At 39.6% G+C, this 25,453-nt stretch overlaps 1 protein-coding gene across 1 annotated transcript in view; it reads right to left on the bottom strand.

Moving 5' to 3' along the window:
• OC90 (otoconin 90) overlaps positions 1 to 25,453 on the bottom strand; it is a 42,165-nt gene that overhangs the window by 1,474 nt on the left and 15,238 nt on the right. The window contains exons 7-13 of the mRNA XM_072606561.1: positions 20,109 to 20,138; positions 18,332 to 18,388; positions 14,096 to 14,146; positions 12,303 to 12,356; positions 9,683 to 9,799; positions 5,485 to 5,659; positions 2,634 to 2,740 (exon numbers count right to left, since the gene is read on the bottom strand). Of these exons, the coding sequence (XP_072462662.1) occupies positions 2,634 to 2,740; positions 5,485 to 5,659; positions 9,683 to 9,799; positions 12,303 to 12,356; positions 14,096 to 14,146; positions 18,332 to 18,388; positions 20,109 to 20,138 (591 nt within the window). The remainder of the gene's footprint in view (positions 1 to 2,633; positions 2,741 to 5,484; positions 5,660 to 9,682; positions 9,800 to 12,302; positions 12,357 to 14,095; positions 14,147 to 18,331; positions 18,389 to 20,108; positions 20,139 to 25,453) is intronic.

Raw genomic sequence — 25,453 nt, 5'->3', positions numbered from 1 at the left:
TATGACTGGTGTGGAGGAAGACAGAATGATCACCTCCCTTATTCAGCATATTGGTCTTTTATAATTTGTATCTACCCTAGAACCAAGTATAGTAATTTTTTTACAATAGACACTGAATAAATACAATGAATTGTATTGAATTTCAAGGTGGAATATGAATGGAAATTGCCCTGTTAGGACATGGTCGTGTCTCAAGACTTCCCTATATATCAGATGGAGATTCGCAGAGTTGTTACTAGGCTCAGATGAGAAAGGTAAGTGCAAAAGTACTTTGTAACTGTGAAGTTATACCTACATGTACTTTCCCCTCCTCCACTTCCCAGCATATGTTTATATGTTGTCTTCACACATTAGAATGTAAGCCCCTTGAAGGCAAAGGCTATATTTTTTGTCATATTTGTATCACTAGCACTTGGCACAGCAACTGACACATATCAAGTTCTCAGTAAATGCTCTCTCTCTTTATCATCTATCTATCTATGTATCTATGTATGTCATTTATGTATGAATGTATGTATCTGTCATTTGTCTCTCTGTCTATCAGTGTGTCCTCTCTTTAAAGAGCTACAGGAATGTAAATTATTATTATTAATCATATTGTTAGTATTTCCCCTGGTAGCCTAAACTGCCCTTGATCTGTGAGTTCTTTGACCAGATGCTGATTTTCAGTTTTCATCTCTTAACCATTCCAGGCTTCTTTCTCTCTTCTTTCTCTCTTACATATAACCTTTGGTTTAGCCATATTTCTTCACTGACCATCCCCTTATACTTTTTCTACTCTGTATCTTCTTCACTTGCAAAACATTCTTTTCCAGTTCCCCACAATCTTTGCATTGTAAATCCTATCTATTTTTCAAAAGTCAACTCAAATCCTATCTTATCCATGAAGATTTTCCCCAATGAAACTTTTCAAGTCCGATCCTTACTTTTCACCTTTTGCTACCTGGCTTCTAACCTTGCCATTCAACTGAAATGAACATGGTATTTTTATACCGGGTCCAACTCCAATTTTACTTCTTCCATGAAGACTTCTCTGATGATCTCAGCTGAAAGTGATCTCTTCTCTCTTTGATCACCTGAATACAATTCTACCAGGCTTCACCAAATGGCTACCCTTCTGGAAACACTGTCTTTGCCACTCATTTGACCCTTAGCATATGATGCTTTGTATTGTTAATTCTTCTTATTTGTCTGTGTATGCTCCTTGAAGGTAAGACTCTTTCTATTTTTTTCTTTTTATGCTCAGCGTTGAGCACTGTGTAAAGTGCATGATAGGCACTGAAGGAATGTTGATTGGTTGAGTATCTCCTCTGCTATATGGCCAGTGACTTAGGGACAGGGGCTCTGCATTCTTGGAAGAATAGACTCTTAAGTTGGAAGTCATCACAGAGGTAGCCTTCACCACTCTACCCCTGAGCCTATAGGCCTATCCTATTGCCTCCATAGATTCCCCAGTAAGTGGTCATCCAATTTCTACTTTAATGCTTCCATTGACAGGGGATTTGTTATATCCTGAGGAGGTGATTCATTCCACTTAAATTTCTAATAAATTTTCCCTCATATGTCTTCTCAATCTGCCTGTTAGCAATTTCTTTCAATTGTCTTTCGTTCTATCTTCTTAGGTCAAGCAAAACAAATATAACCCTTCAACATTACAATTCTTCGTGTATTTGAAAACAGCTCTCATGATCCACTGAAGCCTCCTGTGCTCCAGTTTACACATTCCTACTCCCTTCAACTGGCTTCATCTAATATCATCTCCTTCCATTGTATACTTCTTAATAGGCCTCAGAGTGTCTGAAATATATAACTGATGTTCAATGAACATTCTTGGCTTCATGCATTGAGAAACAGTGCTTTCAGGTGGAGCTATTGTCATCTGAAACAACAATTTCATGGAAGTAGGGAACTTCAGAGTCATCTAGTCTTGTTCCTAAGTGAAGCATGAATCCCGTCACCATAAGATGATGGTGACCATCCAGCCTCCATTTGAAGATCAAAATTCAGAGCGAAATAAGTAGAACGAGGAGAAGAACATACACAATGATGACAATAACCCAGACAAGGCAGTCAGGCTCAGATCAGGCACAATAACCAGTATTTGTAGAGCACATAATGAAACACATCTGACAGAAAGCTAAGGGACTATGGGGGCAGAATATACATGTATTATGGGACCATATTTTGTCAATGGATATGAATTAATTTTGTTACTTGTATAGAGACTTGGGGTGGGTGGGGAATAACAATTGTGTAAAAATAAAGGCATCTATAAAACTTCTAAAAATTCAGCATAGATAATATTTGAATTATTTATAATTTTGTTAGGGCTCTTATATTTTCTTTTACCTTGTTAATTTTTCTTGTGTCTTACTCACAGCATTATTAATTTATAAAATACTTGTTATTTATTTTACTGTGTATTTATACATACATCTATGCATATGTATACATGCAAACACAAATATATACATACATATATGTACATATATTTATTGTTCTCCTGTGTTTATTTCCTATCTCTAACCAGATTATTCAGTTGGGTAGAGAGAAAGGCCATGTGAACATGTAGCAGGTACTCGATGATTCCCTGCTAGCTTGACCTGAACAACACCCTCCTTGGGATCACTTACATTTTATTTTGTGATTCTCACATGTCACTTTGGATCCTGAACTCCTCTCTAACTCACAGCCAAATTTCTTCACTTGTTCCAAGCAACAATGATGTGCCAAGCAACACCTACAACAAAGCAAAACGTTTCTTGTTCAAAGGTACGAAGTATCCAGACACAACTTTGTTTTCTCTTTAAAAACAAACTCCTATGTCTCCTCCTTTAAGGAAAAGGAAGCAATATATTAACAATGCCCTCTTGTAAACCAGGCAGATCAAAGCAACCTCTTTAAAACTGTATTCTATAAATCCCTAGGCTAGGTGAAGCCAGCCAAAGAATTCTTTGGGGAAACAAAGTTGGAATGGTTGGAAAAAATAAAACGCTCATCAAGTTCTTCTGTTCTGCTCTCCGTGCCAGGAGTGCACAATTTGTGGAATAAGCTGATGGAGATATTGATTGAAAATTGACTGGACTCCCCACAATTGCTGAATACTTTTAAACAGAGTGTGATGCCACCAACAACACGATTATTGGTTTATCTGAGCAGAGTTCAAGTAGGATAATCAGTGTCCATTTAGACTCAAAGGGTCAACATTTCTGACTGCTAGTATTGGCAAGCACTATGCTAAGTGATAGGGGGGCAGAGTAAGGTAAAAACAGTCCCTCCTATCAAGAAACTTACATTCTAATGAGAGCAATGTCAGAAAACAGGTACACACAAATTACATGTGGAATAAATCAGAGGTAATCTTAATGGAGAAAGCACTAACAGCTGGGGTGCCTAGGGAAGGCCTCTTGCAGAAGGACGCACTGAATATGAGACATGAAGGGAGTCATGGAAACTCAAAGATGGAGATGAGGGGAGAGAACATTCTAAGCATGGAAAGTAGCACATGCAAAGGTAGATGGAGTGCCAAGTGTCGGAAGCAGCAACTAGATCAGTGTGGTTGGATTTAGAGCCTGTCAAATGGAGTAAAGTGTATTAATGGTGGGAAGGTAGGTTGGGGCAGGCGGTGAAGACTTTGAGTTTGAGATGCCTGTGGAATGACACATTTAAAATGTCCCCACTAGGCAGCTGGTGATGTAGGACTCACAGCAAGAGAGAAAGCTCTGCATACAGGTGATGATAAAACCCATGGAGTCTGATGACGTCCCGAGTGTGGTGCTATAGAATGAAAGGACAGAAAACCCAGGACAAAACCTTGAACTATACCAGCCATGTAGGCATAAGAGTTGTGAATATTGTTGTATCAATATCTGTTGCAGTTGAACAAAATGACCATGATAAAAGATAATAACCCTAGCTCTGATGCAGTTGCAGACATTTGTGCACCTAATTCTAGAATCAAATGTGAACCTGAACTCTTGGGCAAGTTGGTGGCCCTTGCTAGACTCTTAAAATCTCACTACATATACAGTCACATTCATATCTCTGAACCTTGGTTTCTTCATCTGTGAAAGAAAGAGGTTGGATTAGACAACCTCTGAACTAGACAAGCTCTAAGGCCCATGCTAGTCCAGGGCCTGGCACTTAGTGGACAATACATGTGAAATGAACTCCGTTTAATTAATGACTCTTCCAGCTCTAAGAGTTTATGATTCTGTGCAAAGAATAGCAGCTCTGGAGTCAGGAGTGAGTTCAAATATGGCCTCAGTATTTTACTAGCTGTGTGATTCTGAACTAATTTCCTCAGTTAACCCTGAAGACACTTAACCCTGTTTCCTTCAGTTTCTTCATCTTAAAATGACCTAGAAAAGGAAATGACAAACTACTTCAGTATCTTTTCCAAGAACACCCTAAATGTGATGAAGAAGATTCAGACATGACTGAAAATGACTGAACAGCAACTTTGTCTTCCCAATATGTCCGCAATAAGTTTGTTTTGTCTCTTTGTTTTGCCTTTTTTTTTTTTCCAGCAGAGAACAGGGGGACAGGCAACACAGAAACACTAAAGACTTGTGGTAAAAGGAAAGGCAAAAACATAGTCATTGTTCTCCAGGTGCTCACATTCTAATGGGAGAGAAGCTTTAAATAACTATGTCCATCATATGTAGTATAGATAGAAGATAATATTAAAAGCAAAGAATCAGGATAGATGAGGGGCAGACACTATTAGGGGAAGGGGCAAAAGGACTGGCATGGATCTGCTGGATTTGATCACTTCTTATATTATTTACCTCACATACTTTGCAAGTATTTAGCTCTATATAAACATAGGCTGTTTAGAACATGAATATTCCTTTGCCCTCCATTTGCAAATAAGTCTAGGGGGTACCCCAGTCCTTCAGGATGGGCTTTACTGATAAGACAAGTTTAGGATCATTCACAGCAGGGCATCTTAACATGGAATCCATAGATCCCCAAGAGATCTATGGATAGATTTCAGGGGGCCTGTGAACGTGGATGGGAAATATATATATATGTTGGGGGGGTGGGTGTACGTGTGTATGTATTCATTTCAATATAATTGGTTTTCTTTGTAGCACTTTGCATTTTACTTTATGCATTCAAAAACTTTGTTCTGAGAAGGGGTCCATAGACTTCACCAGACTGACACAGAGCCCATTCCTCCCTCCCTCTCTCTCTCTCTGTCTCTCTGTCTCTCTGTCTCTCTGTCTCTCTCTCTCTCTCTCTCTCTCTCTGTCTCTCTCTCTCTCTCTCTCTCTCTCTCTCTCTCACACACACACACACACACACACACACACACACACACAAACACTCTCAGCTATGGAGCTCTGATCTAAAAGTATTCCTGATCCTGGCTATCTTGATGAGTCAGGGCTTAATTGTAATGAACCAATGCCAATTGACCTTGTGCCAGTATTATGTCCTGACACTGCATTCCTATCACACAGCTATAATCTCCCATACCTATCCATGGAATCAGTTGGGTCTCCCCTTCCTTCTTGACCACAGTAACAACCATAAGATTCAAATTCCTCTGGGCACCGATCTGTCAGACAAAAGAGCATTTCTCCAATCTGGGGCATCTCCTGCTTGACTTCTCCACTGTCTCCCAGTTGCACAAAGGTGAATCTGTCACAATCTAATTTACAAAAAAAAAAAAAAAAGAAAATCAAATATTCATATTTTAGGACATCACAGGATCTGAGCTTAAACACAGTGAAATCCCTGGTAGTCCATAAAAGAACCATCGAGGAAGACCTTTGGAAGGCAATAGGACTTGGAGTCAAGAGACCTGGGTTCCAGCCTTCTTTCTGATATTGTGTGACCTTGGGAAAAAAACATTATTTCTCCGTCCCTCAACCTTCTTATCTGTCAGTGGAGACCACAAAAACAGAATTAGAGTTGGAAGGGACCTTAGAGGTCATCTAGTTTAACATGCTCACTTTACAAATGAAGAAACTGATGCCCAGAGGGATTAAACTGCTTAGGTTCAACACTGCTAGTCAGTTTCTCAGATGGGATTTGAACTCCAGTCTTCTTAAATTCAAGTCCAGTGTTCTATCCATTATACTATTCTGCTTCTCCTATACAATCAAACAATAATCTGTCAAGAAACATTTGTTAAGCACCTACTATGTGTCAGGCCTTGTGCTAAGTACTAGGGGCTAAGTACCAGAGAGCAGAAAGACAACCTCTGCCTTCAAGGAGTATATGGTGTTTTTACTAATTTTTTCTTTATTTTTCACATTGTAAAGTATGTTCCAAACTCTTTCCCTCCTTTTCTTTTCCTACCCCACTCTGAGAAAGTAAGCACTAAAATATCAATTATACACATAAAATCACATTTCCATATTAGCCATGTTTCAAAAAAAAGATAAAAGGAAGAAATGTAAAGGAAATTTTAAAAAGTCCCTTCCATCTGCACTCAGACTTCATCAGATCTCCTTCTGGAGGTGAATAGGGTTTTTATCATAAGTCCTCTGGAATTTGCTTGGGTTATTGTATTGATCAAAGTAGCTAAGTCTTTCAAAGTTGACTATACTGCTGATACCACATACAATGTGTGAGGAATTTACAGTCTAATGTAGATAACGTTGGCCTTATCTATTCAAAAATCTTAAGTATTTCTGAGTTATTTTTTTATCACACTGTTGTTGCAATGGTATAAATTGTTCTCCAAGCTCTGCTCACTTCACTCTGTATTAGATCTGGTCAGGTTTCTCTAAAAACATCCCTTTTGTAATTGGTGTGGATGAAATTACATAATTCATATCAAAGTACTTCGGAGAGACATGCAAAACCTTTAATAAATAAAAGATACTATTATTATCATTCCTTATCCCTCATGAAAATTTCTGGGGATGGTGAAGTCATCACCTATGAACAACTGATTTCTCCAGCTCACTTACCACATCCTATCTTGCACTAAGGTTATTAAGGACATGTCTTATCCCTCTACTTTAAGAAGCTCTGTGTAATCAAGGACTGTGTATTTTTTCATCTTTGCATGACCATCACCTCACACATAGTACAGCTAATTGTCTGTTCAATACACCTACCATCAGTGTGGATGTGAATATCACCAAGTGAATGTCCCAGATTTGTCCCTTTACCTGTCTTCGTAAATCCCCTGACCTGAACTGCTCACCCTACCACCTTTCTTCTTCCACCTGTTAAACTATTTGGTGGGGTGAGAATTCCTACATCTAGGGCTGTCTATATAATTAAGTCAGGATCAAATCATACTGGATAGTCTGTGTCTTTCCCCATCAACATTTATGTCTAGGCTAAATTGAGTTAAAGTGGACAGCAAGAGCAGCCTTGAAAGAAAAGTCACATGGTATTAACATTCTTCTGGAAAGATTTGTATAGAAGTTCTGATTGTGTGTACAATAGTCATAAATTTTCCCTCCATCTACCAGGAGACCAAGGATAGTGTCTTTTCTAAAAATTGTATCCCGAAAATGGTTACTGACAGGGATCAGAGAAGGCTTCTAAACTGCTTACCACCAGGAGACATTCCTCACCTCTTCCCATCTTACCAAATCTAGGCTACCCTTACTTTCACTTTTTGTGAGCCATGGAATGATTTCCAGTTTTTAGGGAAGTGGGAAATAACTCTCTTTCTTCAAAATATTATGGAATGAGGGAGGGATGTATGGGAAATCTAACTAATATAAAAATCATTCAAATCAATAAGCATATATTAATCACCAACTATGTACCAGAAACCGTACTAAGGACTGAATATACAAAGAAAGGCCAAAAAATGATCCCTACTCTTGAGGAACTTACAGTCTGACACAAAAGATACCAATTAAAAACTACTTTAAAAATACATTAAAAGGCAAAATGTGATTACACTGAAAAAAAAAGTTGTAGATTCACTGAAGTATACATACTCTTAAGGATACAATTGCAAGGCACATATCCAAAAAGAGATCAAAGGAAAAGCAAATGGACCCATATGTACAAAATACTTGTAGCAGCTCTTTTCACTGAAGCAGAGAACTAGAAACAAAGGAGGTCACCATCAAATGAGGAATGGTTGAATAAATTATGGTATATGACTGTAGCAGAATATTATTTTACATCTAAAAATGACAAAAGGGATATTTTCAGAGAACCCTGACCAGACTTCTATGAGCTAACGCAGAGGGAAATGAGTAGAACCTGGAGAACAATTTATACCATGGCAATTGATTCCATCCCAGTGGGGATCTCCAGACAAGCCGGGAAGGCTTCATGCACACTGCCTGAATAGGATGATGGCATCTCATGCAGGGCAGGCCTTACATGTGGGCACTATGGGTGAATGGTACTAGATAAGTCTTGTCCCTACAAAAATGTCTTCCATGTTGACCCAGGGTGTCTGAAATTACCCATAACTTACTCCTTAAGGAACTGAAGGTAGCTATTAAAATGTTGATGTGCCACAGGTTACAACAGCATTGGGTGTGGCAAAACTCTACTGAAACTGGTATTGCTTTTTGTAAACAGGAATAAGCAACTTTTATGTAAGGGTAAAAGTAGTTTTGACCGGTACATGTAATTATGGGGAGATGAGGTTAGTGGACATGCACAGGACGTCTTATAAAGATTAACTGCTACATATTCAAAGTCTAAGTAAGGTTTTAAGCTGGAGTCACTGAGGCTGACTCATCCCAAGTAACAGAATTTGCACATATATGTGTATATGTGAATATACATGTGAATATGTATCTCAGTGTGTATATAATATATTTATGTCTATACGCATACACTTTTCAGTTCAGTTCAGTTCAATAAACATTGAATACATCCCTACTGTATGCCAGGCACTGTGCTAAATGCTGGGGTTACAAATGAGGAAAAGACAATCCCTGCCCTCAAGGAGCTTGTAATCAAATAGAGGATACTTTTTGTACAGGGAGAGAAGACCAACAGGGAGCATTATAAACACATTGTATACACACCAAAAAGTGCACCCAGTGCTGCTGCGTTTTTGTGTTAATAAACTCCTTTTATCTTATTTCCTGAGTTTGCCTTACAGACCAGGGTGAAGCCCTACCAAGATACTCTCTGTATCTCTGTCTCTGTTTGTCTGTCTCAAACACACACATGCACACACATGCACACATATACATATGTATTATATACACATGTAGTCACACACATACACATATGTATTATATACACGCATGTAATATACACATGCGTAGCATGCACACTTGTACCTATACACATATACATACGTGCCATATACACACAGGCAGCTACACAATATATATACACATGTATTTTATACACACATGTAATTACAAACATATACACATTTATCACACACATAGTTTCACACATATACATGTGTATTGTATATACACATGCATTGTGTACACACATGTAGTCACACATGTATGTGCAGTGTATTATGCACATGTGGTTGCACATGTACACATATTATGTATGCACATGTAGTCACATACACATATTCACATGTATTCTATACATAAATGTAGTTAAGCCAAACATAGCCACCTTGGATTCAATATTACAATACTGCCAGTTTGGAGCTCAGAATCCAAACCTTCCTTCCGGTGATTTAATGGCTCTCTCATATCTATATGGGCAGCAGGGGCTCTCTCTAATCGGATCCAAGGACAGTGCTGGTATTCCTACTCACCTTTTCCTCTCGTCTCATTAGGGATCAGTTTCAAAGCTTGAACATCTGAGTCCCCAGATTTAAGGCCAGACAGGGCACTTGTTACTCCCTTCGTTATGGAGACAGGCTGCATGGGACCTAAAACACCGAGATGATAGCTCCTATAGAAACTGTTCATTAGGGAGATTAGTCAGGGGGCCCTGCCTAAATGCAGAGACATAAGCTGGGTCTATCCCAAAGAACAAGATCCTTTCTTTTAAAGTCACAAATGCTGGGCAGACAACTCTAAAGTTCTCACCCATGAGAATTCACTAGAACTTAAGAGGGGAATAAGTCTTTATTTAGCACCTGTTATGCTCCAAGCCCTGTACTATTCATTCTATAAATATCATATTATTTGTTTCTCACTAGGCAGCAGGTGCTGTTGTTATCCCCAGTTTACAGTTAAGGAAATTGAGGCAAACAAGTGAAGTGACGTTTCCATGATCATACAGTTAGTAAGTGTCTGAGGTTGGATTTGAACTTGGGTCCTCCTGACTCCAAGCCTAATTCAATAAAATCAACTAACTTCATCAACCACTGCTACAATTTTCTTTGGTCTTCTAGTATCATGTGTAGTAAATAGGTCAAGACCGATATGGTTCAGTTGCTCTAGTATATCGGTCACTAGGCAAGGATCTCCGTTTTTTGAGAACTAAGTTAAAATAATAGAAAGTCTAAAGTCTGTATCATTCTTTGCACCCTTTAAGGCCTTTTGTTTTTTTCAGTTCTATTATCATTGCGGAACCAGAAGGGGGCCCCATAATACTGGGAACTTATATATAATTTATACGAGGAAATTATACATAATTTTTCTTCATGTATTTCTATTACCAAGGGGGCTACAGGTCTACTTAATCAAGCCATCTATACTGTGTCACCGTGAACCTACTAAAATCCAGTTTTTAGCATGACAGAGTTTGCTAAATCTTGGACTCTGTGCTCATGGCCATAGAGAACCCAGGGTCACCCTTGTGTCATGAGGAGGGACCAGAGTAGAGTTTTTGGAAGGTTATTACTTTTCACATTTGGACAGGGCATAGATCATAATAATATAGACTCTCATCCAGTCTCCCTCAGTTTCTTCCCATCTGAGTTTGCCAAGACATGATCTAAAGCAAAAATAGTATTGTTCCTGTGACCCTCCCTCTTCCTTCTTTCACCTACTTGGGATCAGAGGCGTATTGGAGCTAGCTCAAACTGGCTCATGAGAGATGGTTGTTGAATTTTCAGTGTTAAGTGTTTACACCTGGAAAATCAGCAAATACTAGAAATCAGGGCTTATTGTTTTGTTGATCATCTGGAAAGCAATGGCAAAAATTCTAATAAAGCAGATTAAATGTAAAACTGTGTCCTGGGTACATTTTTTCCCCTATATGACTGGTTGTTAAATATTTTCCCTCTGTCTAGGACCCTTTGGTTTTATGATTTAAGTGCCACCTTACTTAATCTTGTCAAAGATACCATGTTGGGGTTGCTAGGTGATGCAGTGGATAGAGCACCACCTCTGAAGTCAAGAGGACCTGAGTTTAAATCCAGCCTCAGACACTTGGCACTAGCTGTGTGATCCTGGGCAGGTCACTTCACCCTGATTGCCTCACAAAACAAAAACCAACCAACCAACCAAAAACCATGTCAATCAACCAATGAACATTCATTCCTATGCCAGGCGTAGTGCCAAGTGCTAGCTATGTTATTGTGGCAGGGTCTGCGTCCCAGTTTTAGTCATCTACAGAAGGAGTACAATAACAGAAATGTTGACCAACAGATGCCCTACTTCACTCATTAGCTCAGTGACTCAATAGCTCAGCCATTGCTAATGGCTTTACTATTCTCCTTAAGCAGAAAAATGTGTAGAACACTAGACTTAAAACCAGTTTAAATTCTGCCTAAGACATTTAATAGCTCTGAGATTCTGTAGAAGCTACTTTAAAAAAAAAAAACTGCTTTCCTCAGTTTCCCCACCTACAAAATGGGGGTAATAATAGTTCTTATCTTTCAAGGTGGTAATGAGGATAAAATGAGATGATAATAACAATGATTATAATGAGAGAATTGTAAAGTGTTTTACAAACCTTAAAACACTTTTATAATTATTCACTATTGTAATCCCCCAGGTTGTTTCTACCAGAGGCAAGTCCAAAATAGGGTTGGTTCTACTCAGCATGAATCATTTCCCTGATGGACAGACAAATAAATCTAAGGAATGAAAGGAAATACTGCTCAAAATATAAAATGTTATCTGTATCTTTTTTTAACTTTCAGTCAAATATCTAACAGGATTCATAATAGCTGGCCAATTCAGCCACTCTGGGCCTCTCTCCATGTGGTTCCCATCCTTGTCTCTGCTTATACCCCTAGTACCTAGTCCCCCTCCCCATGTTAAGGATAATAATTACTGTGTGCTTTGCTCATAGGAATTGTTCAGCTAATATTTTCTGATTTGACATCAATTTCAGTATTTCAATTTCTCTCTCTGTGGTATTGTCTGGGATGTGTTGTCTCTTCCAGCCTTCACACCCCAACATACTTGGCTTCATGAATCTGTTACATTGGCAGAGAATAAAAATATCTGAGGCAAAGAAATCCATGGACCACTTACCCATCAAAGCTGCAGTCTCTGGGCGTACCGTGCCTTCATGGCCTCTGGAAACAGCTGAATGAAAAATGAAAAAAAAATCACCATGAAAACTGATTCTTCCACCTCACCTCTGTTCTCAGAAGGTAGAATCCATTATGATAGAAGAGGAAGCCAATTAGACACCTTTCCTTGGCTCCTTCCTGGGAAACTTGTGGGATTCCACGAACTGGGGACAATAGGGTCAGTGGAAAGCACATGACTAAAAATCCAAACGTGTTTATTCATCAAGAGTAGCAAGAACGAGCTGGTCTTTAAACCAGCTGAAGCAAAAGGCCGGGGTAAAATTCATGTGTTGTAAAATCAGGAAGCAGACACCTCCCTCCTCAAATGGGTAAAGATCTATGAACCAAATGAAAGGCACACCAGGAAAAATAGAGTCTGGTGGGGACAGATGGTCATTGCTGATCATTTGAACTAGGGAAAGCAACCTAACCTTGCTGAGTTTCAATTTCTCCTGTATAATGAGGATAATATGCAGCATCATATGCTGTACTCTAGGTAGTATAATATGCATCAGGAAAACCCAGATTCAGACTCTAACATTAACTGTTTTTGGTTAAAGCTTGTTGGTGCTGCCTCTGACACACACTGACTAGGTGACCCTAGGTAAGTCACTTAACCTTTTAATATCCGAAGGAATCATTTTAGACTATATGTTGCTAAAAAAGTTGCTCATCTGCATTGATGGAGAGTTACCCACCAGGAGTTTCCTACATCAACAAGATCACATATCTGTTCCTTTCTGCCAAAATAATGATGAGATGTGTCCTTTTCTACCCCTTAGGTTTTCTGATGCAGCAAAAATTAAATAGAGGCAGATGGAGAAAAGTTCAGACTCTTCTACATGGCATTTAAGGCCCTCCACCACATGGTAGAAGTCTGCCACTCCATGTGCTCCTGGATGACTCACTGACTCTCAAACACAATCGGAACTCTCCCACCTCCTTGCCTTTGCACAGATTCTTCCTGTTCCCAGATCTTCTTTCCCTTCCTTACCTGTTGAATTTCTACTCATCTTTTAAAGGCCAGGGCAAGTGTCACCTCAGCCACAAACCTTCCCCGATAGGCTAAACTGGGTCACTTATTTGGTTGATCATCAGACAACCTGATTTCCTAGCCTTTTACAGTCCCATTCCATCTCATTGAATGCTTTCTAATTCATCAATGACTTTCCTAAAACACAACACCCAGAAATGAACACAGTACTTTAACCTGGGTTTGACTAGGACTGAGTCCATTGAGATTGTTGTCTTTCTACACCTAGAGACTTAGAGACTATGCCTCTTTTAAGTCATTGCCAAGTAGTATAAGGCCCTTCTTTGGGGGTATGTGGAAAGCTGTTCCAACATGATCTGGGACACCGGCCCCCGGGGCTGTGACCATATCCTGTGCTGCCAGAGCTTGGGCTGCCGGGCTGCTTGCTCTAAGTGTGAGCCAGGCCTCCTGCTTCAATACTAATTTCTCTGAAGCCTTAGATTATGTCAGCTACCACATTCTTGATTCATCGTGAGCTTCCAAGTTCACTAAGACTTTCAGATCTCATTAAGGTTGTGGGACGAATGACACAATCTATCACTGGGCTATATAGTTAAAACCTTTCTAGCTTTGTAGGATCTGCTTGGTAATTTACAATCCACTTCTACTTTCTTTGAGAAGGCCCACCCCCTCTCATTAGGCAGCAGAGGAGAATTTGAATGGAGATATCTCCCTACAAGACTTGATAAATAATGCTGAGGAAAATCCCTGCTACATACCTTCCACAGAGGAATCTTTCAAGCTGCTGTCTGTAGGTACTTCAGGAATGACTGTGAAAAGAGATTCCATAACTTGAATTAACAATTCATTCTTGATGTAAATGCTCAGATAGACAATTGAATATTATAGAGTTGGAAGAGACCTCAGGATATACCTCTAATCTAGTGATTCTTAAATTAGGGTCAATGAAATTTTTTTTTAAAAGTATGGTTGGTATATTGATATATTTGTTACTGTTCAGTTGCGTCTAACTCTTTGTGCCTCCATCTGGCATTTTCTTGGCAAAGATATGGAGTAGTTTGCCATTTCCTTCTCTAGATCATTTTATAGATGAGGAAACTGAGGCAATCAGGGTTAAATGACTGGCCCAGGGTCACACTGTGTCTGCGGTCTGCTTTGAACTCTGGGAGATGAATCCTCCTAATTCCAGGCCTGGTACTATGTACCAAGTACACCGGGTACTAGGTGGTACTATGGCACCACCTAGCATCCCCTTATTGATATATACTTTGATACATTTTATTTTTAAAAAACAAATTTGATAACTATTTCAATGTGATCAAATTTCTTTGTAATCCTATTACTTTTATTTCATTTCAAAACATTATTTTAAAAATGGCCCCTAAGGTTCACCATACCCCTTGGGAGAACCATGAATGTTCAAAGGGACACACACATATACACACAATATGTTAAGAACTCTTATTGGAGTCCAGCACCATAACTTTATGGGTGAAGAAACTAGCCAAGAAAAGTGAAATGACTTTTCTAAGATCGTTCCCCCTGTTAGCAGTAGATCCAGGGAAATAACACAGGTCTTCTGATGACTACTCTGGTGTTCTTTTCGACATGAAGAAATGATTCCTATGAAAATGAATATCTATCTCCTGGGTTGTAATACCACCTTAAGACTCATTAGTCTCTTTGCACAGAGGGGTTTCTCAGACTGGTAGAGAAGAGAGCAGAATCCAGAGGGCATGCAACACACCCAGGATAGAAGTGTTTTAATGAATTCCTCTGCTTGGTTTTGAAAGTCTGCTATAATGTGGTTCCACTCCATCTTGCTCTCTTTGACACACTCTGCATTCTAAACAAATAGGCCCCCTTGCTTTTCCCAGGACAGAACATTCCATGCCTTTGCCCAGACTCCCCCTACCCCCATGCTTAAGATGTCATCCCTCCTCACCTCTGCCTCATAGAACCCCTAATTTCTTTCAAGTCTCAGCTAAAGTTTCACCCATTACTTGAGGCCCCTCCAGATTTTCCCACATGCTAGTACCTTCCCCACTGCAGGCAATTACTTTGTATTGACTTTTTATGTCTGTCATACGCACTTAACTGTATTCGTGTTGTAGCTTGTTTCCCCCAATAGAAGTAAACCCTTGGAGGTGAGGACTGTTTTTTTCTTTCCTTAGTATCATCAGCACCTGATACAATGTCTGATGAAGTACATGGAGGGCTTTGCTTGGAATCAGGAAAATCTGAGTTCAAATCCTATCTCAGAAATTTGTTAGCTATGAGATCCTGGGAAAGTCATAACCTCTCTTAGGTTCAGTTTCTTCCATCTGTATAAAATGACTATAAGATAATGCCTACGTACAGAGTTGTGATGAGGACCAGATGAGATAATCTATGTAAATTGCTCTTAAGCTTTAAGGTGTAAATCAAGGGCAGCTATTACAACCACACCTTCACCCTTACCCTTACCCACGACCACTATTCCTCTTTCTCTTTTTCCTTCTCCTCCTCTTCCATGCATTAGATGAATGCATTCAGAGGAGGGCAATGAGAATGATGAAAGGCTATGGGAATGTTGTATTAAGATTGGTGAAAGGAATTAGAGATGTTTACGCTGAAGAATACTTAGACAGGGTCACACTAGCTCACTTCATGTAGTTGAAGAACTATTATACAGAAAACAGTTTTGTTGTTGTTTTTGTACCCAACTCTTTGTAATCCCATTTGGGGTTTTCTTGATGGAGGGGCTGGAATGGTTTGCCATTTCCTTCTCCAACCCTGAGGCAATCAGGGTGAAGTGACTTGGCCAGGGTCACATAACTAGTTTGTATCTGAGGCCAGGTTGGAATTCAGAAAAAAACTTTCCTGACTCCAGGACCAACACTATATCCACTGCACAATCTAGCTGTTCCAGAAACGGGATCACTAGAAGGCAGAACTAGAAGCAGAGGCAGATTTAGATAGTGTCAGAAAAAATATTAATTTGGGCTATTCAGAAGTAAAAAGAACTTTTCATAGCAGGCTGTGGGCTCCCCCTCATTGGGATATTTAATCAAAGACTAAATGACAGTTTGTGTAGGGAATTATAGAGGATATTCTAAGTTAGTTATGTACGATTTGAAAGGCTGATCTCTAAGATCTCTTTCAGCTTTGAGATACTCTGTTTCCATTATGGGTTTAAAGCATCCAGGTAAACTTAGAAACAGCCATGCTTCTTAAAGGTCTCATATGGATGGTTCCCAAATGGTCAGACCTGTACCTATACTAGGTTCTCCCAGGATGGGCAACAGACTCAACATAAGGAAAAATTTGAGCTTAAAAGTGGAGAAGAAATATGATACAATAGAAACGCTATAGAGTTAGGAGAACCATATTCAAAATCCTACCTATTATCCCTGATTCTTTGTGATTCTGGGCAAGTCACCTCAGCTCCCTAGGTCTCAGTTTCCTCATCTGTAATATGAGGGTATTGGACTGGATGGCCTCTGAGGTCCCTTCTAGATGTACATCTTTGATCCTGGAATGATAATAACTTGGTCTAGAGGTATGATCTTTGTCAAGTAACTCATAGGTTACTTGCCCAAGGCTACTTTCTCATAGACTCACAGGAATTAGACCTTTAATGGCTATTTAGTCCGATCTCCGCATTTAACAAAGGATAAAACTGAGAAGTTTACAGAGGTGAAATATCTTGCCTAAAGCAGTCACATTGTTCACACAATAGGAGATCCAAACCCAGGGCTCTTACTACAAATCCTACCTACTCTGGGAAAAGAGGGGCAATTCTTAAAGACTGTAGAGAGTTTGGGCCTTAGTTCATTCATCTTTAAAATGAGAGCTGGGCCAGATGACCTCCATGGCCCTCTTTAGCCCTCATGTCCAACTGGCCTATTAATCCACTTCTAAATTTTTCTTAGGTGCCTTTAAACAATGCCCTCCTCATTTTTAGGACCATTTCAGTCCTGGTTTAGGACTTAAGGACCTCTGTACATAGGCCCGCAGTGTCATGGAAGGTCACCACTGGCAAAGTCAGCAACACTTCTGTGGTGAGAGCCAGATGTTTATCTTAGAGTCTTCTGGTTGTCTCAGAGCCCCAGTTCCCCTCAATCAATCAATCAATTAATAGACATATATTAAATGTCTACTATGTGTCAGGCACTGTGCTAAGTGTTAGAGACACAAAAAGAGGCCAAAGACAGTCCCTGCCTTCAAGGAGCTTACAATCTAATGGGGTAAGTTACATAGAGGATAAACAGAAGCTAATTAACAGAAGGAAGACAATAGAATTAAGAAGGGGTGTTAAGGAAGGCTCCCTATAGAAGGTGGGATTTCTTTTTTTTACACAATTGGAAATAATTTACTTTCCCAAAGTCTCAATTTGACATTACCAAAGTTCTCTGAGAGTGATTCCCAGTTAAGTGATCTTCACAACTATTATTAAACCTATTTGTGTACCAGTTACTCCAAACAGAAAACTCAGATGAGTCCTTAACCATTAACCTGGGTGTTTGGAGGATATACATGAACCTTAGGAAAGGGAAAAAAATAGAGAGGGATTAGATGCTACAGTGCAGAAATATTAAAAGCTATAAAAGCAAAGTTCACATGATATATATCTCTCTACAGTTTATAAAAATGGCTTATTCATGACTGCCTTGTGAAGCATGTAAGGCAGAAATTATTACTCCCATTTTACAGATGAAGAAACTAAGGCTCAAAAAAGGTATTAAAGCAGAAAGAAGATTGGACTTGGAATCTAAAGAGATTCACTCAAATACCAGATCTGCCAATTACTCTGTATGATCCTGGCCAAGTCATATTTCCCCTGGGTCTCCTGTAAGACATCTTTAAGACAGAGGGATTGGACCAGGTGGCCCCTAAGGTCCGTTGCAACTCTGAGGTTCTATCATTCTGGGATGCCATGAGTTACAGTAAGTGAATGAGCAGCTACATATTATCTTTTGTGGTGTTTCTTTTGTATTTTCCTCATACAATACCTTCTGTTAGTTCAGTGGATATCCATGGTGCCAGAGAGCTCCTATGGGCAAGAAGCTCTGTAGAAGGAAAGAAGATACTTTAAAAATAAGCAAACAAACAAAAATCTTTCATTATCAAAGTCTGTTTAGGTACAAAACACCATAAAAACAGTTAAAAGGACTATCACTCTACATTATAGATTCTCCTAGCCTTTTTAGGATTTCCACAGTTAAGGTCTGTATCTCTAAAATCAGATGACAGAGATGAGACAACTGAGACCCTGAGAGAAGGGTGTTGCCAAGGTGATGGGAAAGGATGCATGATACAAGGTTGTGTGTTTATGTTCTGCCTTAGAGTTTTTGCTATGCATAATCTTTTTCCCCCTGTTATGCCCCACTTAAACCTAGTGGTGTAGGTCTAATTTCAAGACCTTTTTGAAACTTACAGTAGACTACAAGGAACTGGGTTTGAATCCTGGTTTTTGACATTTTTGAGCAAGTCCTTTGACTTCTTTGTTTCTTAATTTCCTCATCTATCAAAGAAAAAGTTGACCTAGATGATCTCTAAGGTCCCAGTCTTGCTCCTGTCTCAAATCCTTTGATTCTATGAAGTTAGAGCATGATGAGAATGGAACCACTCTCCTCCCCAAATCCCCTTTGCCCCTGGTGATGCCCTTGGCCTTGGTTTTAGTAGCAGCACAAGCAATTTCCCATCTAAAAGAGGCAAATGTGCCAAAAAGGAACATGGGCTCTGACTAGAATTTGCACATTCAGATGTTTACATGTTGCTTTGCCCCACACTCTACGACTCCCAGAGGACCCCACATATCATTTTCCTTCCTGCTAGTAGGAAAGACCTTGGAAAGTCAAGGATGAACCCAAAAGTCATCACTGTGCTCCCCACTCCCCACCACAATCATCCTTATCTTCATTACCATCTTGAATAAAATTCATTTATTAAGTGCTTGTTAATATGTGCTAAGTACACTGGGGATAAAAAGTATAAAAGTTATAGAATCTCTGCCCTCCACAAAATTACATCCTAATTGAAGGAAGAAAGACATAAGGAATGATGGTCAGCATGTAAATTTATATAGCCTCCATTCTTTACAAAGTGTTTTACATATACTGTCTCATTTGAAGTAGACTGACTTGCTCTAAATCACATAACCAGTCATTGATACCAATACAGAGTGGTATAGTAGGGTCTCTCATGCATCAATCACAGTGCTTTCACATCATTCATTTGTTACCCCAAAATGTCTCACTTCATGAACACGATAGTATTTGAGCACTGGAGGACAATTTAGGCATCTCCCAATCCATCCTGTGAGCCTATGACCCTCTTATTCTACAGTCAATCAATCAATAAACATGTATTAAGTACCTGCTATGTACTGGGCACTGTGTAAGCATTGGGGATAGAAAGAGCAAAAGACAGTCCCTACCCTCAAGGAGCTTCCAATCTAATGGGGTCCCTGATGCTCTGTGAGGTTTTAAGTGATTTGACCAAGGTCACTCTGCTAGCTATTAGCAGAGCCAGGACCTCTTCACTACCAGGTCATGCTCTTTTCACTCTTTGCCATACTCATCATCCCTTGGTCAAGTCTGTGATGGCCAGGGCCAGGGAGGTCATGACCCTTTTTTGAAGTTACCCAGCAAGGACTAGATAATGGAACCCTGGAGCTCATTATTTGATCTCTTTGAATCATAGAATCTTTGAGTCAGAAGGGATCTCAATTTCTACTACACTAAGAGTCTCCTCTATAATTTCTCTTCGAAGTAGCAGGGAACTCACCATCCAACTTGCCCTGGAGCTCCCAGGCAGCTTCCAGAAAGGAAGGAAGCTACGGGTAGACTCATGCCCCTGGATCACTGCACCCTGAGTCAGGGAGGAAGATGGGGGTAGAATCCTTTCGAGGCCCCAGCTAGTGATGAACTTCCATACTTGGTCATGAGGAGATGAGCCAAGCATTATCTCAGAGAGGAGTGACTGGGGACAGATGTTTTTCATAGTTTTCTGCCTGGTCTGTGTGCATTCTCTGAGCACTGCTGAGCCCTGTACCTCAATAACATCATGAGGCAGCGCACAGACCAGCTTAATTATCCAAGGAAGGCAACAGTGAGGGCAGGAGAAAAAGGGTACTTAATGGTCTGCATGCTAACAAATGCAAATTCACATCTGTTAAGTACAGCATGGGGACCTGTTTTGCACTTGGATATTTGAATTAGTCTCATTATGAAAGGTAATTAATGTTTCCTGTCATTGGGAGCAGAGGAATAGCTGAATTTGGGAATTTTAGCACATCTGCTGTGATAGATACTTCCAGCTTAACACAACAATGCCCACTGGAGGATGCTTTTATCTGGGAGGAAGCTTCTTATAGTGTACAGAGTGCTGGACTTGGAGTCAGAGAAGCTAGAGTCAAATCTTAGCTCTACCATTAATAACCTAGGTGGATTTGGGTCAGTCATTTAACTGTTCTGGGCCTCATCTGTAAAACTGTTGGGCAGCTTGGTGGTACAGTGGAAAAAAGTGCCAGCCCTGGAGTCAGAATGACTTGGGGTCAAATCTTGCCTCTGCCATTAATAACTTAGATGGAGTTGGGTAAGTCATTTAACTGTTCTGGATCTGATCTGTGAATTGAAGGGACTGCACTGGATAGTCTTAAAGAACCTTTCTAGTTCTTAATCTATGGTCCTATGAATCCTGGTTCTTAACCAAGCTGTATAATAATAGGCAAGTCACTTAAATGTTCTGAGCTTGTTTCCTTATCTATAAAGTGGGCTTAATAATACTTGAATATTATGAAATGAATCAGAAAGCTGGATGGTACAGTAAATAGAGTACCAGGCTTGCAGTCAGGAAGACCTGAGTTCAAATCCAGCCTCAGACATTTACTAGTTATGTGGCAAATCACTTCACCCTGTTTGCTCAGTTTCCTCATCTGTAAAATGAGCTGGAGAAGAAAATGGCAAACCATTCTAGTACTGATGTTGAGAAAATCCCAAATGGCATCAGGAGGGTCAGACGTAACTGAAATGACTGAACAACAACAACATTATAAAGTGAATTTAGTGAAGATTTATTTTCCTATTCATTTGGTTCAAATGGTTCCTCAGACTGAGCCAGTAGGTGAGGGGCAATTTGCAAGCCTCTTGATAATCATGGCTTATATTTGAGTGGAATTTTATGATTTCCTATACTCACACATTTTCTTATTTCATCCACAGTCCCTACTGGGAGTAAAGTAAATTAAATGAGCATTTTTATTTCTCATTCATTGGCCACATATGGTTCCTGGACCAGTAGGTGAGGGGATATTTGCTAGCCTCATGATAAAAAAAAGATTCTATTTCAATGACATGTTCTGATGAAACAGCCTTGGAAGTAGGTTGCTGTTAGCAGTCTTTTGGTTTACTTTAAGTCTCAGCTAAAATCCTACCTTCTTCTTCTCTTAGGCTACTTCAAATTTATCTTGTTTATATCCTGCTTGTGCATAGTTGTTTGTATGTCGTCCCCCTTGTTAGATTGTTTATATCTTGGGTGTAAGGACTATTTTTCCTTTTCTTTGGACCCCTAATGCTTAGTGTAGCATGGACACATAGTCAGTTTTTAATAAATGCTTGTTCACTTGACAAGATAGGGCAGATCTAGCCGTCCTCATTTTTCTGATAACTATATAACTAAAGTGAGGTTCAGAGACTCATCCAAAGTCTCACAATGAACAAGTACGCCATGGGACAGCTGTCAGGAAAATACCCTTAAACCCTCAAAGCTTAAAAGAATATCATCAGTACCCATTCAGATACACGTCCCCATTTTAATGCCACAGTATATGAATGAGACATGGTATAATAAGAAACACTTACGATCATTTGGGGAGGTCATGATCTCTTCCTTGCTGTTTGTATCTGAAAAGTTAACATGTAGGGAGAGAACATAAGAGAGATGAGCTTCCAATTTCTCAAGGTCAAATTCAGAACCAAGGTAAAAAGTCTCTCCAGAGGCAAATAGCAGAACTATAGAATAGGGAGACAGGACAAACTTTGAGAGAAAAAAGATGAAAAAACCTTAAGAATTCAGTTCTTAACTGAAACACCTTTGGGTTAAGGTATTCACAAAGGAATTCTATGAAAAGGGAAGGATGCAACTCCTGATAGGGGTATATGGGCTGGTGGCAACACAGAAGCTGGGTGGGAATAACTCCCATTTCTCTAGTACTTGAGAGTTCATCAAGCTCTTTCCTGACAAAAGTCTTGAGAAAAAGATAGTGTGAGAGTCAGCATTTCCATGTTATAAGTAAGTCAGTGTCTGAAGTCAGGAAGACCTGAGTTCAAATTTGTCCTCAGACACTGACAAGTGTGACCTTGGGCAAATCACTTAACTCTGGGAAATGGCAAATCTCTCCAGTATCTTTGTCAAGAAAAACATCAGAAAGATGGCGGTGTGATTAGTAACTGCTGTCTCCTTCCCCTTGTTGACTTTGACCAGATTAGAGATTATCTCCCTGGGAAAACCCTGGAACAGTGGGAGCAGCAGAAGTGGTAAACAGACTCTCAGCACAGGAGGCTAGAAAGATCACTAAGGAGAGTTCCTTTTGCTGTGGCCAAAGGTGACCAGTGCAAGACCAGAACTATCCCAGACAGCCCCACTCAACAAACTAGGAGACTGATCTGAGGCCCAAGGGGGTGAAGCTAGCAACTGCCAACACCAGGACCCCAGGCGAGCTACAGCGCCCCAGTGGAATCACGAAGACTCTAGTGCAGAAAGCTGAGATTGCCTATTCTCTAGCTCAGCAGAGAAGCCTACGGCATCCAGACCACCCCTCCTCCACACTTAAGGAGCTACCTCCAGGATAACTGCAGGGAAATCCAAAAAGACTTAACCAGCCTCTACTTTCAAATACCAGTCAACTCAGCACCAGCTAAGCTGCAACAATTAATTTCTAGCTGAAAGAACCAGAGGCCACAACACACAAAGCCTCAAGTTTTAGCCACAAGAATTGTAGGACAGTGTTCCAGTGGCACACACACAGAAATCTACCTCAAAATTCAGGAAAAGGGTTACTATCATGAGCAAAAAGCAAAGTAGAAAAGAAAAGACCATAGAATCCTTCTATGGGGACAAGGACCAAAACACAAATACCAAAGAGGTCAGCATTGAGACTGTACTCCCATCTGAAACTTCAGAAAGGAATATGAACTGGTTGGAAGCACAAAGAACCTTCTTGGAAGAGCTCAGGAAAGATTTTGAAACCCAAATTAGAGAAAGAGCAGAAAAACTGACCAATGATTTTAAAAATATGAAAAAAGAATTCACTGACGAGAACTCCTTAAAAAGGAAAATTGGACAAATTGAAAAGGAAGTACAAAACCTAACTGGTGAAAATAACTCATTAAAAGGAACAATTAGATAGACAGAAAAGGAAATGCAAAAGTTAACTGAAGAAAACAATTTGATATAAAATAGAATTGGGCAAGTTGAAGCTAATGAATCTATAAGACATCAAGAATCAGTCACATAGAATCTAAAGAATGAAAAGATAGAAGAAAATGCAAAATATCTAATTGGAAAAACAACTAACCTGGAAAATAGCTCCAAGAGAGGAAATCTAAGGATTATTGGTCTACCAAAAAGCCATGATGAAAAAGAGACTGAACAACATCACCCAAGAAATCATCAAAGAAAATTTCCCAGATGTCCTAGACCCAGAGGGCAAAATAGTCATTGGAAGAATCCACTGTTCACCTCCTGAAAGAGAACCCAAACTAAAAACAACAAAGAATATCTTTGCCAAATTCCAGAACTGTCAAATGAAGGAGGAAATACTGCAGGCAGCCAGAAAGAAACAATTCAAATATCGAGGAGCTACAGTCAAGATCACACAGGACCTTGCAGCTTCTACATTGAAAGATCGAAGGAATTGGAATATGATATTCCATGAGGCAAAGGAGCTGGGACTATAACCAAGGATTAATTACCAAGTAAAGTTGAGCATAATATTTCAGGCAAGGAGATGGACATTCAATGAAATAAGGGATTTCCAGACCTTCCTGAAGAAGAGGCCAGAACTCAATAGAAAATTTGATCTTCAAATGCAGGTCTCAAGAGAGGAATAAAAAGGGAAACAGGGGGAAAAAAAAAACTTGTTATGCAATATGGGCAAACTGTTTACATCCCTATAAGGGAAGATGATACTTGTTAATCTTGAGAATTATATATTTATTATGAAATATAAAAAGGATATACATAGATAGAGTGGGTATAAATTAAATGATGTGATTTAAGGGTGTGAAGGGATTGTAACTGGAGATATGAAAAGGAGGAAGTAGAAAAATAAATAAATTCCATCAGAGGAAGAAGCACAAAAATATATCACAGTAGAGGGAAAGGGGAGGGGGAATGAGCATTGTTTGAGAAGTACTTTCATCTGATTGATTCAAGAAGGGTACAACAAACTCAGTTCAGTTTAGAAATAAAACTAGCTCTATATGCAATGGGAGGGGAAGGGGGAAAGAAAAGGGAAGGGACGCTAAAAGGGAGGAAAGAAGTAGTAAGGGAAAAGGGGAGTAAAAGGGAAGGGGGCTGAAAGAAGAAGGGGAAGACTGAGGGAGGTGGTGGTCAAAAACTGAAACTCTATTGTGGAGGGGAAGGGAGAAGGGAGAACTAAAAGGACAAAAGGTGGGAAAGAGGATGGAGTGAAAGACACAGATAGTAATCATAACTGTGAATGTGAATGGGATGAACTCTTCCATGAAACAAAGATGGATAGCAGAATGGATTAAAAACCATAATCCAAAAATATGTTGTTTACAAGAAACACATTTGAAACAAGGGGATACACACAGGGGAAAGATAAAAGGTTGGAGTAGAATATATTGTGCTTCAACTGACCTAAAAAAAGCAGGGGTAGCAATCTTAATCTCAGACAAAGCAAAAGCAGAAATAGATCTAAATAAAAGAGATAAAGAAGGAAACTATATCCTACTAAAAGGCACCATAGACAGTGAAGCAATATCATTACTAAACATATATGCTCCAAGTGGTATAGCATCCAGATTCATAGAGGATAAGTAAAGGGAGTTACAGGAAGAAATAGACAGCAAAACTATACTAGGGGGAACCTCAACCTCCCCCTC

This window comes from Notamacropus eugenii, chromosome 4 (assembly GCF_028372415.1).
Source record: "Notamacropus eugenii isolate mMacEug1 chromosome 4, mMacEug1.pri_v2, whole genome shotgun sequence".
Taxonomy (NCBI): domain Eukaryota; kingdom Metazoa; phylum Chordata; class Mammalia; order Diprotodontia; family Macropodidae; genus Notamacropus; species Notamacropus eugenii.
The sequence above is the reverse complement of the archived record's forward strand: the minus strand, read 5'-3'. Positions and strand labels throughout refer to the sequence as shown.